Genomic DNA, 16,712 nt, shown 5'->3' on the forward strand with positions numbered 1-16,712 from the left:
TTTTTTGGAACGTGGGAGGAAACCGGAGTGCCCGGAGGAAACCCACGCAAGCACAGGGAGAACATACAAACTCCGCACAGGAAGTCTGGAGCTGGATTTGAACCCACGACAGGTTCCCATGACATGAACTGTGCCGCACAAGCGCTAACCACTGCGCCGCCGTGCTGCCAATACCAAATATGCTAATAAAAGACAAAAGAAACTAAATATGAATAAAATTACTAAATTTTGTGCAGGCTTTGGGAGTAACGGAATACATGGAACGGCAAAAATGATGTTGGCAAGCTGTTTGGATTTATTTTCATTTTGGTTCTGTCGCATTTAATGTTAGTTTTGCCGGAGATCAAAGAGATCAAAGCCAGGAGAGAAAGCTTACCACGTGTTGTGAGTCATAATTTTATTCATATTTAGTTTATTTTGTCTTTTATTAGCATATTTGGTGTTGGAATAATCCAAAAGTAATTGAAAGTAATCAAGTTAAAGTAACCCTACCCAACCCTGATTAATGTTAATGACAATGCAACCTCTATTGGGTCCAGGTAAGTGAGATATAAAAACAGAGTCGTAGTTTCCCATCAGACAACTTTATTTGAGGCTATTATTTGAGGTGCCCCAGCAAGCTGGGGTCCCCAGAGGGCGACTGCCGCTGTGAATTTGAACATATTTATTAAATTGTAACGGGTGTAATAATAACTTTTGTTTTATTGAAATTCCTGCTAAAATATGTTGTATAGTTTCTGTATAAGTGTCCTGCAATGATGAGTCCAACAGTGCCACCTGCTGGTATGTGGTAAGGTTTGGTTTGGCTTTAGACTTTGCGACAGGAAGGTGGGGGTTTTTGGCAGTCTACAACGAGCTGCCAACGGTAAGACACTATCTTTTGGTGCTCCGCAAAAAGTTAATTTTAAACATTAAAACCACAGCTGACAAATCTCTCAACATGCACAGTAATGTGATTGATGTTGTCAAGCTGTTTGGATTTATTTTCGTTTTGTTTCTGTCGCCATTTATGTTAGTTTTGCCGGACGTTGCATGTTGTGCTAAAATACTAATTCCCCTCATAGAGATCAAAGCCAGCAGAGAAGCTTACCACGTGTTGTGTTGTGACTCATTCATTTGCAGGTGAACTGTACCCGTTTTTATACTCATTATTGTTATTATTTCTATTTTCCCATATATATAAAAAGGATGATGTTGGTTAAAATTCAGACTAAAGAAAAATATGTTGAATTCATTGTAAACATTACAACCACAGCTGACAAATCTCTCAACATGCACAGTAATGTGATTGATGTTGTCAAGCTGTTTGGATTTAATGTTTAAAATTAACTTTTTGCGGAGCACCAAAAGATCGTGCCTTAGCGTTGGCAGCTCATTGTAGACTGCCAACAACCCCGCCTTTCGTCACATGTCAAAAGCCAAACCAAACCCTACCCCATACCAGCAGGTGGCACTGTTCGACTCCTCATTGCAGGACACTTACACAAAAACTATACAACATATTTCAGCAGGAATTTCAATAAAACAAAAGTTATTATTACACCCGTTACAAAATGATTCAATATTTCTTTTAAATCTTTTCACACATACTTTTAATGTCATCTTTCTTCTGCAGTGAAGGGAGAAGCCCTCCAATTTTGTATAATTGTATAATGACAATAAAAGTTATTCATTCATCCATAGCTCAGAAGGTAGAGCGCTCTTCCATCAGAGGCTCGTGCTTCCAATGTCTGCTTCCAAGATCGGCTCAGGAAGGAATCACGCACCCCCTATGGCTATAGACTCATTTATTGGAAAGCAGAAATAAAACAACACATCTGATTGGCTTAAGCGAGATCACGTGAATACATGAAAGGAATCTGATTTGTTTGGACAGAAAACACATCTTCAAATGAAGTGAATAATGCTGGTTGCTAGATGGCGTGTGAGTATAATAAATGAGGAATAACAAAAGTGAAACTTTGTACCACAAAAGTTATCATGTGTAACTGTGAATTCAAAGGAATAGATAAGAGAGACAAGCTCTTGACCAGGCTTCCCGGCACTAAAGTGAAGGCCATCTTGATTAATAGTTAGCGGGCCCCATATTTGTTGCAAGAATACAAACGGCACCTGGGTCCCACTTGAGAAGACAGAGCTATGCCCTTGCACAATAGTATTGTCCTTTACACATTGGTTAACTGCTGTTAAAAGTGTCAATACAATTTGTTCAAAACTCATATTGTTAGAATATGATATAATGAAATTGTGAATGTATTTAATTGATGTTAAAAGTGTCGATAAAAACTCATATTGTTGGGATATCATATAATGAAATTGTGTGTTTAATTGCTGTTAAAAATGTCGGAAAAATTGTTAAAACGTCATATTGTCAGATATAACGAAATTGTGAATATGCTTAATTGCTGTTAAAATTGTCAAACCTCACATTGTTTATTTGCTGTTAATAGTGTCAATAAAATTGTTCAAACCAAAAACCCTAATCGCTTCTTGGCCTTTTGGCTAGGATCTTGGCTTAGCCTCTTGGCTAGGAGCAAGTGTCTCGGCCTGTTGGCTTTGAAGTGTATAATGATTTGACTGATAATGGATAATGGATAATGAAAAATGGACAATAAACTTATAAAAAAATCCCCCCCCCCCCCTTTTTGAGGATAACATCATACAAAGGCACATTCATACTATAATCAAACTATAAATTCCCTTACACTGTGCAATTAGTGTGGTTTGGTCTCTTTGTTTCTCCATTGTTTGTATTGTTCTGTATGCTTTGAAGCACTTATTTTAGGTTGCACTCACATCAAGGCAACATCTTGTATTCAAATATTACACAATGTCCCTTCAAGTGTGCTTTCTGGATCAGGCGCAGAAGTCTGATGGGCAAGTAAATCGGACCTTGTAGTCTTCGCATTGTTTCTTGTCAGGTTGTTCATCATTCACACATGCGAAGCCATAGCTAGCGTCATACCTGTAAAAAACATACCAGTGAAATCCATCCCTGTATCCTCTCTAAGACATAAAAGACAAACTGAATTCTCTGACACTGTATTTCCTGTGTTTGTGGTTAAAGGGCAGTACAGTGGAACCTCGGTTTTCGAACGACTCTCAGTTCGAACAAATCGGAGTCCGAACAAAAAATTCGAGAAATTCTTGCTTCATTGTTCGAACAAAAATCGGAGTTTGAACGCCGGGGTGGACGTTTCACATCACATTTTTTTACTCCTTTTAATTTTCTCAGGTGCAATTGCACCTCCAATACACTAGGGGACATTCGAGATTAAACAAATGCGTAGCAAATGGGCCGAGTTATAGAATTTCACCACACCGATGAAGCTCCAGCCACCAGAGTCATCATGACTTTAATGACACTGTCATGAACCACTTCCGAAAAGTGCTAAAAAGAAGGCAGAAGCAAGTGTCAATGGATATATATTTTAAGAGAAAAGAACATCCTGTAGCCAGTCATCCGTAGCAAAGAGATTTGAACATGTGAGCACCCCTCGGACAGAAGAGCTCCCCGAAGTTTTTAGATAGATAGATAGATAGATAGATAGATAGATAGATAGATAGATAGATAGATAGATAGATAGATAGATAGATAGATAGATAGATAGATAGATAGATAGATAGATAGATAGATAGATAGATAGATAGATAGATAGATAGATAGATAGATAGATAGATAGATAGATAGATAGATAGATAGATAGATAGATAGATAGATAGATACTTTATTCATCCCCGAAGGGAAATTCACATTTCCAGCAGCATCCCTGAGCTGAGAACAGTACAATAATAAAGCCAAAAGAATACAATATACAAATACCCAGTGTGACGTGCAACTGTAGCGTGTTATATAGAGTAACTAAATAGTGCTACACAGAATACATATTGCAGTAAGATTCGGTAATATCCAATGTAGGTGGTGTGGTTTAATGTGGGCCTTTACTCTGCCGGGTGGAGTTAAAGAGCCTTATGGCATGAGGAAGAAAAGATCTCTTCAGTCTGTCCGTAGTACAAGACAGTGACAGCAGTCTGTCGCTGAAACTGCTCTTCTGTCTGGAGATAATGCTGTGTAGTGGATGCGATGGATTGTCCATGATTGTTTGGAAGGGAAGATTACGCTAACGCGAACGTGGGATTAGCCTGGGTTACATTTATGTTATTTGTGTCTTAAAGGTAAACAAAGGTAAACATTCAGGGTGTTGGAACGGATTAAAACGATTTACATTATTTGTAATGGGAAAAATGATTTCTGTGTTCGAACAAATCGCTTTTCAAACAGGGTTCTGGAACGGATTATGGTCGAGAACCGAGGTTCCACTGTATTTATGAAATTGAAAAATGCTCACGTTTGAAATACGTCGCCAGTCTGGTGTGCGGGAATACCAGATAGAGTCGTAGCCTCCACTGCCAGAGGCTGCGAACAAACCCCGGCAGCATTGACGCTCTGCACCTTGTCCAGGGTCTCGTAATCCCCACCGTCGGTGGGATTGTCCATGTCAAACCAACCGGTCCTGCAAACTGAAAACAGACACACAGTTTTAGGAATCAAATGGCAGTTTTTAATCTTTTGTTAAACTGTACGATGATTAAAAAACTTACTGCGACAGAAATCGTAGGGACAAGTCAGTAACACTTCATAATCCTCGCATTGTTTGTCTGTATTTTGCTTCTCGTTGATGCAGGCAAAGCCAAAAGTAACATCGTAGCTGCGATTTAAAATACGAGACGATCAGTATGTCAGGAAATATCTATTAAGATAAGAATATTGCTGATAATTGTTTTTTAATACTTGTAAACATGCACAGTAATCTTAATTTGATTTTATTCAGACTTCTTACTGTCCAACTAAATGTTTGATTAATCTGGACTGATCGACCATAACGATTATTAAGATGCATTTAAAGCTAGCAACAAGGCAAATGCTAATTTAGCTACAGCTATTGCAAGCAAGCACGGCGACAGTGGGCCGGGACTTAGATGGCCGACTGAGGTCTCCAGGCTTGGGACCCGGCCACCTCACAGCCACGAGGCTTGGAGAGCCCTGGGTTCTATCCGTCCCTGTCTTTCAGATGAGAACTGCTTAAAGATTAACCTCCAAAAGGGGCAACGACCTAGTTTTCTTCAGCTTCCTTTCTTTTTTTTTTTTTTTTTTTAACTATTCCTTACCTTTAGTTGATTTGGCTAATCAAAATACTGCTTCTTTTTTAAAGATCTCAAAACAGGTCTGCATTGTAAACTGTTGCACATGTTGTTTTTTTAAGGTGTGGAAAAATACAAAGGGAACTTTTCTATTCAGTACCGTATTTTCCGCACAATAAGGCGCACATAAAATCTGATTTTTTTTGTTAGAAAGCTGACTATGCACCTTATAATCCGGTGCGCCTTATATATGGATCAATATTGGATTGCAAGGTCTCGCAACTAAGAGAAGCAGCCACCGACTCCATTTTTCGCGTAGAAGAAGAAGTGCGCTGTGCATACTGGGAAAAATTAAACTACGATTCTCTTTTATTTGTGCGTTTGTATAAAGACCCTGAAATGGCTCCTATTAAGAGACACGCTTACAACGCAGAGTTTAAACTCAAGGCGATCAGTCACGCAGTAGAACACGGAAATAGAGCAGCAGCGAGAGAGTTCAACATTAATGAATCGATGATGCGGAAGTGGAGGAAGTATGAGGATAAGCTGCGCCAAGTAAGGAAGACTAAACACAGTTTCCGTGGCAATAAAGCGAGATGGCCACAGTTAGAGGACAAACTTGAACAGTGGGTTGTTGAACAAAGAGCAGCAAGTAGAAGTGTCAGTACAATAACTATTCGAATGAAGGCAACAGCGCTGGCACGGGAATTTAACATTAAAGAATTCAGAGGTGGTCCTACTTGGTGTATGTTTACGTTTTACATTTTACAGTTATCATGTTATTGCTTTATTGTTATTGTTTTGCACTTGTTGTTTTTGCACATTACGAGTGTCACTATATTGCGATTGCACTAACGTTTAATTTACCGTAACAGTATCAGACGTTTTTTTGCGTGTTGACTAAATGGAAGAACAGTAAAATGTTATGCCTTGCTGTTGTTCAAAGATGTTAAAGATGTGTCACGAAAATGCTTTACCTCAGAGAAAATAATAAAACAGCTGTTGATTCATTTTGGGAGTGAATGGAGTTGTGGAAAGCTTGTTTGTTATCTATTACAGTAATAACGTTTGACTGACCTATCTGACTGTTTTGTTGACATTCCCTTTAGCGCGGCACTATCTAATGGTTGCATAACGTAACTACATCCTCTACTGTAGCCAAGTCAAGTCACATTTATTTATGACGCCCTTAATCACAAAAATGTCTCGAAGGACTGCACAGGATTACACATACGGGCTTGGGGTTCTTTTTATTTGGGATGAAGGAAGTGAAGGTACAAAAAGGAATGTTTCAAATACAGTCCAGATGCCAACCCAAACCCCAAACAAGAGTTTATTCAAGTAGTAGATTACAATGACGCAAATACATTTACCCTTACTTTTCCCAGCCCAAAACGTTGCCAAAACAACAAAGAACCTAAAAAAACTCGCAGTCCATCACACAAGACCCTTTTCCTTTCCTTTTTCTTAAATTATGTTATGCTAGAGTATCGGAATACATTAACCACACTAAACTGCACAAAAGAGCACACAGACATTCCCTTCATTTAAAGCAGGGGTGTCAAACTCATTTTAGCTCGGGGGCCACACGATAGAACAAACATTCTGTCGGGGGCCGGACTAGTATATTAGAGAGAAAGAAAAAGAGAGAAAGAAATAAGACAAAGCGGAGAGAAAAAGAGAGTGGGTGGGACAATGAAAGAGAAAAAGAGAGAAAAAGGGAGGAAAAGAGAGAGAGAGAGAAAAATGGAGGAAAAGAGAGAGAGAGAAAAAGGGAGGAAAAGAGAGAGAAAGGGAGGAAAAGGGAGAGCGCGAGAGAGAGAGGAAAAGGGAGAGCGAGAGAGCCAGGAAAAGGGAGGAAAAGACAGAGAGGAAAAGAGAGAGAGGGAAAGGGAGGAAGAGAGAGAGCGAGAAACACATACAAGTACAGTGTCTTTGTTCGAGGCACCTGGCTTTGGCAACATCAAGTGGACATATTTCGACCTGCAGCTCGTTTTTCTCTTGCGCTTCTCTGAGCGTTGTCTCGCGGGCCGGATTCAACCCCTTAGTGGGCCTGATCTGGCCCCCGGGCCGCATGTTTGACACCCCTGATTTAAAGAGACCAGACTTTCTAGCTGTATAATAAATATTTGAACCCCCAAAGTGTTCATTTGCAACCAAAAGATTCATTTTTTGCCCATGTATGTCGTCATGATTCATGCAAGAGAATTAGTTCGTTGCATCAATCAGTCAATTGGACAGCTTCATTTTGAATAGCATTAACAGTAGACACCCTTCCGGCCACAGGATATGCTTCTTGTGATCAATGACATCATCTGCATTTTAAAAGGGCAGGCGCGAATGCCTGCTCTTTCGCTTTCTTCCAGGACAGCCAACCCAGGGGGGCGCTGGGACTGGACCACCATGGCTGGCATTGGCCTCTCTCAAGGAGCCCTGTCGCACGAGGTTTGAATAGCGAGATCTTGTTTTTCTTCATTGGGTCCATGTGGGAACCAACCCCCATGGGATTCTACCTCTGATCAACGCTAACACAAGAAAAGATAACGCATAGGTATAAATAATATCATTCTGACACGCTATAAAGTAATTTCAGATTATTGTAATGAGTTGATTCTCTCAAAATAGGGCTTATTGATCAGTACTTTCAATCGCTAGTTCACTCCCTCTCCCTCTCCACTATTTCTTAGTAAGAAATTGAAATTTCCACAATGTCCTTTTGTTTTATTGATTTGATTTTCTTGCCTTGTAAAAAAATATCAGTTCGGTAGCATCAAACTACATTGCATTAATTATTTGTGTGTCTTTATTTTTTACTTTCACTTTGGATCAATGATTATCATTACCATTCAATCAATCATCCTTATCAATATCAATGAACTGCAAAATCGAACAATTAAAGCTAAAATACAATATGTTTTGAAGATTGCTTCCATCATAAAACTACAGAGACAAAAGAGGCTATTTTGTACTATTTCTGGAGATGGATGTTCAGCCCCATCTAGTGGGTGATCCGGCCACCCGCAAATTATATTCTAAACCATTAAAATATAATTTAAAGCAACTGTCTCTGAAGCGTCTAAGAGAGACACAGGCTTGCACCCGTCACTAAAACATCTCGGCAGAGGCTGCAATTATGATTTCAACCAGAAGATGGCATCAATATTTTGAAATTACGGACACCACTTTTAAAAATATTTGACGACTGTATGGGACTGTGTTGTCTGGTTTGAGCAAGGGTTGGGTAGTGTTACTTTAACTTGATTACTTTCAGTTACTTTTGGATTACTCCAATACCAAATATGCTAATAAAAGACAAAAGAAACTAAATATGAATAAAATTACAAAATTTGGTGCAGCCTGGGGGAGTAACGGAATACATGGAACGGCAAAAATGATGTGGGCAAGCTGTTTGGATTTATTTTCATTTTGTTTCTGTCGCATTTTATGTTAGTTTTGCCGGAGATCAAAGAGATCAAAGCTAGGAGATAAAGCGAACCACGTGTTGCGAGTCATCATTTTATTCATATTTAGTTTATTTTGTCTTTTATTAGCATATTTGGTATTGGAGTAATCCAAAAGTCATTGAAAGTAATCAAGTTAAAGTAACCCTACCCAACCCTGGCTACAGAGCACAGCGTAGCGGCTGGATGTCAGCCAAACTAGGCGGCAACCTAAGTGTGGATTCCACTGTGTAAAAGTAATCATTTTTTTTTACTGAATTACAGTTTTTTGTACAACTAAGAAACATTAAATATTACACACTATCCTGGTCGTGTCATTGCCAAATCCGATGACTAAATTATGTTTAGTGGGCGGCAGTAGCTCAGGAGGTAGAGCTCTCGTCTTGGGATCCCAGTTCGAATCCCGGCTTGTCCGTGTTACATGTCGAAGTGTCCTTGGGTAAGACACTGAACCCCTAATACCCCCAATAAGCAGGTTAGCGTCTTACATGGCTGCAATACAAGGTTGCTTTTGGGAAATGTGAAGCACACTGTAAAGCACTTTGGGAAGTCATTGACATGATCATAGGTCAAGAAACTGGCGCAATCATTTTATTCATTTCATTTTAATCAGTTTTGTCCAAAAACCCAAATTCTGATCTCAATCCGTCTATTCCCTGAGTCTAAAACTAAAAAAGAACTCAAACTAGGGCCAATGATTCTGACTTACGAGAGGAAGACGTCATCAGTGTGTTTGGAAGGCAGCCCGTTTGTTGTCCTGGCCTCGATATGGATTGGATTTTTGCAGACCTGACCTGGGAACGTCTTCATCAGCTTGTTCAAAGACTCTACATCACCCTGGGCGGATGAGTTGTCGCTGTTCAGCCATCTTGTGCGGCAGTTCTGTGAAACTGAGGCGTGGGTTCTTTTACTTAACAAATCCCTGGCAGAGCTATTAGATCCATAAAAGTTAAACATGCATCAACAGTGTTCGTTACTCATTGAAGGTGATGTCCCCTTTAAGAGTGACAATCACTGTTTTGGGGTATTTTGCGCATCAAGTATTTTTTCTCATAAAATAATTTCAAGAGGCGGCACGGCGGCTGAGTAGTCCGCGGCACAGTTCTGAGGTCATGGTTTCAAATCCAGCTACCAGCATTCCTGTGCAGGGTTTGCATGTTCTCGCCGTGCTTGTGTGGGTTTCCTAAAACCCTGTGTAAATCGTCCCTAAAGTGAGTTTTTTGTCATTGTGTGCGCTGCGACTGTTCGGTAACCAGTTCAGGATGTCCCCTACTCGAAGATAGCCGGGATGGGCTCCAGCAACTCCGTTACACTACTGAGGATAAGCGGTGCAGATGATAAATGGATGGATGGAATAATTTCAAGAATCAGTCTTGGCTGATTGTAAAGACCCAATGTGTGATATTTGGCCACCAGATGGCACCGTGTTGCCTCGTATGAGCGAGGGCCAGTAATTCACGGTACTGTGTGGCGACAGGATGCCTGACAAACTTTGCGCCAGTTTCTCGACCTATGATGTTTTCATGAAAATTAATATTGATGTTATGGTTCATGTATTTTTGTTCAGTTTGCAAATCAGATTTTGTATTTATTGACTGAATGAAAGTTTTTTTTGTACCACTAGGAGAGAATAAATATTACACATAAAATTCTCTTTCATAAAATTCACAAAATTGAGTGCTACTTTCTCTTAATTTCTATGTTGATGTTGACCAATAAGTGACATAAATATTTGGGTGAAGTTTGTACAATTTTGACATCCCTCAATCTTTTTTTTTCATGATTTCCTCATTAAACTCCCAGACTCCCCCACAAACTTTAAAAAAATGTAAAACTTTTCTCACACCCAGTTTGCGTCTTGCATTTGTATATTAACTTGTTTTGCGTATAGCAAAAGGCAGATCGTTTTGCCCATTTCATAGATAAAATAATTATAAAATTGAGATTTTTCTTGATCATCTAAATATTGTGTGTGTTATTTGCCCCCTAGAAGTCGCTCTATTGCTTAGTGCAGAGATCATCAACCTATATGAATCTAGAAAGCGACTTTTTTGCTACTGATTAACGTTCATTAGTTTTACCACTAGGAGGCGCTTGATAATACACACTATCCCTTTTAGGAAAACATTCTTAAAATGAAGAAGAAATCAGTCTTAAGTACTACTTGTCGTATTTCTGAAGTTGGAAAAAAACTAAATTTTGAATACTAGTTTGATAATTTTATCAATTGAAAACTATTGCAAAAATTAAACGAGGATATTAATTTGCATATGGAGCGTTGTAGTTTCATTTTTTAATTTATTTTTGCAAAGAGCCCTGCCATACATAGTCCCTTCATTCAAGAACAATTTAGGTAGAATGCCGTCTTTTACTCTGGCATGGAGGCTGCAGTTCCATTTTGGGCCAGAGAGTAGCAGCTGTGGGTATAAAGTGACTACATTTACAGTTATAAAATTGATAAGAACTAAAATGTTAATAAGGGGGTCGAAATATGAACAACTAGGGTACAACTAAACATTGTTTACGAAGATTTAGAGCATTGGTCAGAAACCTTTTAGACTGAAAGAGTCATAATAGCAAAATATTTGATTTCTTTTTTTTTTTTTTTTAGAAAGTGAAGGGTAAATTAAACTATAAATGACTGACTTTTTATGTTATCAATTCAGATTTGCTAAGGGTGATGGGACCTTATATTCAACCCATAAGAACAATGTGTGGTGTCCCTGACCTGCTGATGAAACCCAAGGTCCCAAACAGCATCTGGTCATCTGTGCTGTGTTACTCCGATCTGAACTCGGACAGGGTCTGTTGGTGTGACCCCTTGACTGTCAACTATAGTTGAGGCTGTGCCCTTTATTGATTGGACTGAACAGCTTATACTGACAGCGTAGCTTCGGCTATGCACACACCAAACTTGACTGGCAACCTATCAAAATTGGAATGCTACAGAGGCAATTTGCACGAGTAACAGATTGACTGTGACCCATATATACTCATTAAAAGAGCCATAGCTTCTTGACCCTGATATAGAGACATCAAGTGTTTTCTCAGAAGTGAATGAGGGATGTTCACATTACTAGCTTTAAAGGTAACACTGAAATATCATAGTAGGAGAGTGAGCATTATTAGAGATGAATTTGGAAATCAAATTAAAACATAGTTTTTTAATACAAGTTGCCTTCCACACAATATGGTACATTATCGTATTTCCTTGACTTTAAAGTACACATTTGCAAGTGTAGAGAAGAACCTCCAAATGTGTAACATTTGAACATTTTTATGTGATTTACCTTGACAAAACTCCTTGGGACACGTGAACCTGACCTTGTAGTCCTCACAGCTGCCGTCAGTTTGATCAGCATTCCAACAAGCAAACCCATAGGTGGCATCAAGACTGCAAAGTAACAATTGTGAAGCAACACTTGCCTTTATATTGTGGTTTCAGACGATTTTCACACCTTAGAAATGTCTCAGGAGTACTAGAAGCGGGACTTGCTGAAATTGTCTGGGCTTGGATGGCAATTGGCCGGGTGCAGATCTCTCCGGGGTACTTGTGAAGGAGGTCAGTGAGAAGCTCAAAATCACCGTGCCCTTCGGGGTCGTCTAGGTCAAACCAGCCCGTCTGGCACTCTGTGGAAATTTGAACAACCAAAGAACCTCATTAAACTGAAGATTCAGTCAAATTGTGAGTTTGTGATGGCAAACCTGAGCAGAACTGTCCAGAACAGGTGAACTTGACCTTGTAATCTTCACAGGGACTCAACGCTTGCTCTCTGTTGAGGCACAAAAGGCCCTCGGATGCACTGTGGCTGAAATGATCCGGATTGAAATATGTTAAAAAACTGAGTTCTGCTTCTTGGGATTTTTTCCCAAGAGCCATTACCACCCTGAACTCCCATCTACAACGTTCATGAGCATAATGTATATGGGCAATAGTTCGGTACTACTGCTAATGTGGGTATACACATTTTTACTGTATTTAATTACTATATTGTATTTTCTTTTTAATTTTTGTCTTTACACTAAAAGGAGAAAGTATATATTGTAGTAACTATAAATGTATGATGCTGACATGTACAGACGTTCTGTAAATTCCTACCTCTCTTGTTACCGGAATGCATCTGGAAGTCTGAGTTAGGCATGTGAATGGTTGAGAGGAGAGAGGTGGCGGGGCAATGATGAGGAAAATGGTGGAGGGACAGTGTATAAGCGGGAAAAAATCTTTTTGAGACTTACGAAAATCAGTCAAGTTGTCGTGTTTTTTGTTGTGTTTTGTGGTGTGGTGCATGGTTATGGCCTACAATAACCAGGTGGCAAATAAAGAGACCTTTTGCTAAACCGTCGCCTTTCCTTTCAACACTATTGTATGCCGTGCTTGCTTTTTTGTCACAGGTCAATACATTTTTTTCGTTTTAAGCATTTTATTTTACAGGAAACAGGGCAGTCATGCACGTTAGGCAGCACTCTGGTGTGGAATGACAGGAAGCCAGAGGCCGACGAGATCGATACCAATTGCCCGAGCAGATATCGGTCAGATGGAGTCGATACTGGACAGGACGGGACAGACAGGATTGATATCAAAACAGGATATCGAAATTAAACAGGACAAAGTAGACAGAAACGACACTGGAAACCGATATTAAACAGGACAAAATAAACAGGAATAATACAGAACAGGAAATACCAACAGGAAACAGGACCGAGTCAAAACCCACGACTTGCGGGGCAGAGGTTCATTGACGGACTGACAACAGGTGAGTGAGAGCACTGAGCTTAAATAGAAGGAAAACCAATCTGTCAACGAGCCGCAGCTGGCGCCACACGGGCGGGGCCAATTGGGCGCCATGGCGACCGTGTCAACTAAAGTGTTGATTTGGTACAACTTTTTCTCCCCAGTGTCCTCATCATTCAAATAGCTGACTAAATTTTTCTTAAATACATGATAAAAATAGCAACTGATTTGTTTATCAAGATATGTATCAAATTGAATTAAAAAAAAAAAAATCTGATTTACCTGTGTTATTATGAAACTGTGTTAAAAGATGGACATAACTTATTACTATGTTTAAATTGGAACATTTCAAAACCACTATAACATGTACTTTTAGATGTCTGCGGGTTTGTTTATTGATAAATGCATATTGTCACTGTTACTCCAAAAATACTTTTCCATTTTTTTTTGTCATTTTTACTTTTTGCCTGAATGGAATTTACAAAAAATGAAAAATATATTTTTGAAAAATACCCCAATAATAGAGATAGGCTTGTCAGGACCAGAACGGAAACGGGACCCATTTGCATGACGTTTACCAAGTTTTATTGAAAGAGAGAGGAAGGGCTGCGCCCACAATCCGGTGTCCGCTGGGCGCGCGAAGCAAATCCCTCTCTTACTCGGATTGGGATCCGAACACGGAAGAGGATCTTCCGTAGCGAGCGATGGCAATGTCAGGGGCGGAAAACTGGTCGGTAGCCGGGACTGGGAGAGCAAGACGTGGTCGGGGTCGGAAACGAGTCGTAAGCCAGAGGGAGAGTAGACGTAACCGGGAACAAAAATGGGTCGTAAGCCGGGACGGGAGAGCAGACGTGATTGGGATCAAAATGGGTTGTAGCCGGAGACCAACAGGAGCAAAAACGGGACAGGGTCGATAAAAGCCTTGCCTTGTATACATGGAGATACGCAGATGGACTGACAACAGGGGATTGACAGGACTGGGTTCAAATAGTGGCAGGGAGCCAATCAGAACCCGCGGCGATTTTTGCCAAACAAGCGGGCACAGGTGATTCCAATCGGTAATCATGACAAGGCTTACACGATCTTATGCTGTCATGTATTGCCAATGTTGTGGACTCGAGACTGCATCGGTAGATACAAAATAATTTAGAAAAATGCTTTCCTCCCAGACCATATTGTCAAATGTTTCAACTCAATAAGGCTGGCGACTTAATGAGCTCACCCAGCCCTGTAATATTAATAACAAAATATGAATATTAAATATATTCTATAAAAGTTGATTTCCATTAGACTCATGGCATACCTTCTAAGTTAAACAAGTTAAACTGTTGTAAATGCAGAACGATGCTTTGATCTCCTCCATACTAACTTGACTTTGCTTGTCTCAAATTGCAACATTATCAAATCAAATTAAAAGGAAATATGAAAATCACCATACGTTTGGAAGACGTCCCCTGTGTACTGAGAGTCAATCCCGGCAACCGTGCGAGCCTCCATGTCTTCTGGATCCGAGCAGATCATTGTCCCATGTTCCTTTCTCAAGTCAGCCAAAAGTTCAGAATCGCCTTCTATTGAAACATCTCCATCGTCGAACCAGGCCGTCTGGCATGCTGCACAGGGGGAGAGAAGAAATAGCTCTTTGCTTCCATTTACCATCAACAAACTCACATTAGGAGTACTACAGGTCCTTTAAAACAAGGACTAACAGGCACAGAGACAGTTTACTCCCTGGGGACAGCACCACCCTAAACAAGTGTGAAAAGAGTGAAAAAGAGCTATCTTACCAGTCACATTAAAAAATGGGTACTAGCATCTTATTTATCGACTTATTTGGGATTTTTTTGCTACCAAATATTGTTGCACTACTTTCACATGCACTATTTCTCATTTCACTATTAGTACACCTTAAACCAGTTTCAAATCACTACCTAGTAAATATGTTTACCTACTTATCCTGGCGTTTTTTTAAAATCCAATTTTTCTCATTAAAGTGTTAATTACGTATTCATCCTGGAGTGCCAAGTCAAGTCATGTTTATTTGTGAGACCCTTAATCTCGTGAAGTCTCAAAGGGCTGTACAGACTACAGTCTACCATAAAACCATCCTCTGATCTGAAACCGGCATGAGTGCAAGGAAAAACTCAAAAACCTCCCCTACTTACAACCATTTGACTTACGAATAACGGTAGATACGATAATTTTTTTTGGTATGTCGAGAAAATACCTGGACATTGCTGTAAATTAGATTTCGTATTGTGTGCACCTTTTTCCGAGTACAGGACAGTACTGTAGAGGGTGAGGGATCACCCTGCATCCACTGCGTAGAAAAAAATCGGCTTCTTCTTCCTAGTTCGTATGTAAACATTCTATACTGTATCTCTTTGACATTTGTATTGTTTAATATCTCGTGCATCCATTCAATATGGTTGGTGTAAAGTGTAAATAAGATGAGAGCCGTTTTTCTAGAAGCGAAAGTGGAATAAGAAAGCTTGATGCGGTTGAGAAAATGGTTGGATTGCTTTTTTCCGTCCACTTTCTACCACGGAGGATGAAGTCGCCTAACTCTTTAAACTCATCTTCCAAAAGTAAGTTAAACTTTACTTTATTTATCTTTATAGAGCATATTATTTTAACAAAAGTTCATTTTTTTTAGTACAAAACAATACATGTTACTTATACAAGCCTTAAACATACTTATATAAACCTTAAACATACAGTTATATAAAATATAGCAGAGAAACAACTTATGAACTAATTCAACATACGTCCGAAACCTATTTTGTTGGTAAGTATGGCAGCGTCCGTACAGAAAATTCAATTCAGTACTTACTTTCAAGCGCTTGAATAGAAAATAAGTGCAGGTCTGGAGGAAAAGAATGGTAGGATATTAATCAAAATGAACACATCTATTTCAGAACTTAAGGAGTCAATCTTTGATTATATTACCGGAAACAATGAAACACAATGCAATGCTCTATGGAAAGAAAACAAATTAAGTGGATTGAATATACACAAGGAAGAAAAAAAAATCACAGTTGTGTTACCTGAAAGAAAGTCATGACAGTATAATTGTTTTTTAAGGGAGGAAAAGAAAATCAAATTCTGTCTTTTGTGGTCAACTCACAAGCTTGATCGGCAAACGAAAGAGTAAATGTAACAGTCAGGATAGACGATAGTGTCCTCTAGATTGCTATCGGACCAATAGACAGCCTCCACTGGGATAACTAGAGTGTTTAGGTGGGCAGGGGAGTGGTTTTTTTTTTTTTTTTTTTTTACCTCTTTCTGTGTTGATGCACATACCACAAAGAAAAACACACGACACCACCCTTGGTGTTGGGATTGGCCATCTTTGTAACTCATACTATAGGTCACTGGTG

At 39.4% G+C, this 16,712-nt stretch overlaps 1 protein-coding gene across 1 annotated transcript; it reads right to left on the reverse strand.

Moving 5' to 3' along the window:
- Window positions 1–2,856: 2,856 nt before the first annotated feature.
- Window positions 2,857–16,394, reverse strand: muc5.7 (mucin5.7). The gene is made up of 11 exons (XM_088329778.1): window positions 16,380–16,394; window positions 16,282–16,309; window positions 16,166–16,198; window positions 14,774–14,945; window positions 12,309–12,412; window positions 12,062–12,233; window positions 11,894–11,997; window positions 9,313–9,493; window positions 4,603–4,709; window positions 4,350–4,521; window positions 2,857–2,965 (listed from the first exon to the last, which is right to left on the reverse strand). The coding sequence occupies exons 1-11, from the start codon at window positions 16,392–16,394 to the stop codon at window positions 2,857–2,859; spliced, it is 1,197 nt and encodes a 398-aa protein (XP_088185904.1).
- Between the last annotated feature and the right edge of the window lie 318 nt (window positions 16,395–16,712).

Source organism: Urocampus carinirostris, chromosome 3, assembly GCF_059441175.1.
Source record: "Urocampus carinirostris isolate Australia breed hairy pipefish chromosome 3, RoL_Ucar_1.0, whole genome shotgun sequence".
Taxonomy (NCBI): Eukaryota; Metazoa; Chordata; class Actinopteri; order Syngnathiformes; family Syngnathidae; genus Urocampus; species Urocampus carinirostris.

What these genes read in the sequence shown, in the direction of transcription:
- muc5.7 (XM_088329778.1), bottom strand. An exon ending in ATTGTGTTTCATTGTTTCCG is followed by an intron (nt 16,199 to 16,281) that starts GTAATATAATCA and finishes CTTTTCCTCCAG; the next exon opens with ACCTGCACTTATTTTCTATT. An exon ending in TTCTGGACAGTTCTGCTCAG is followed by an intron (nt 12,234 to 12,308) that starts GTTTGCCATCAC and finishes AAATTTCCACAG; the next exon opens with AGTGCCAGACGGGCTGGTTT.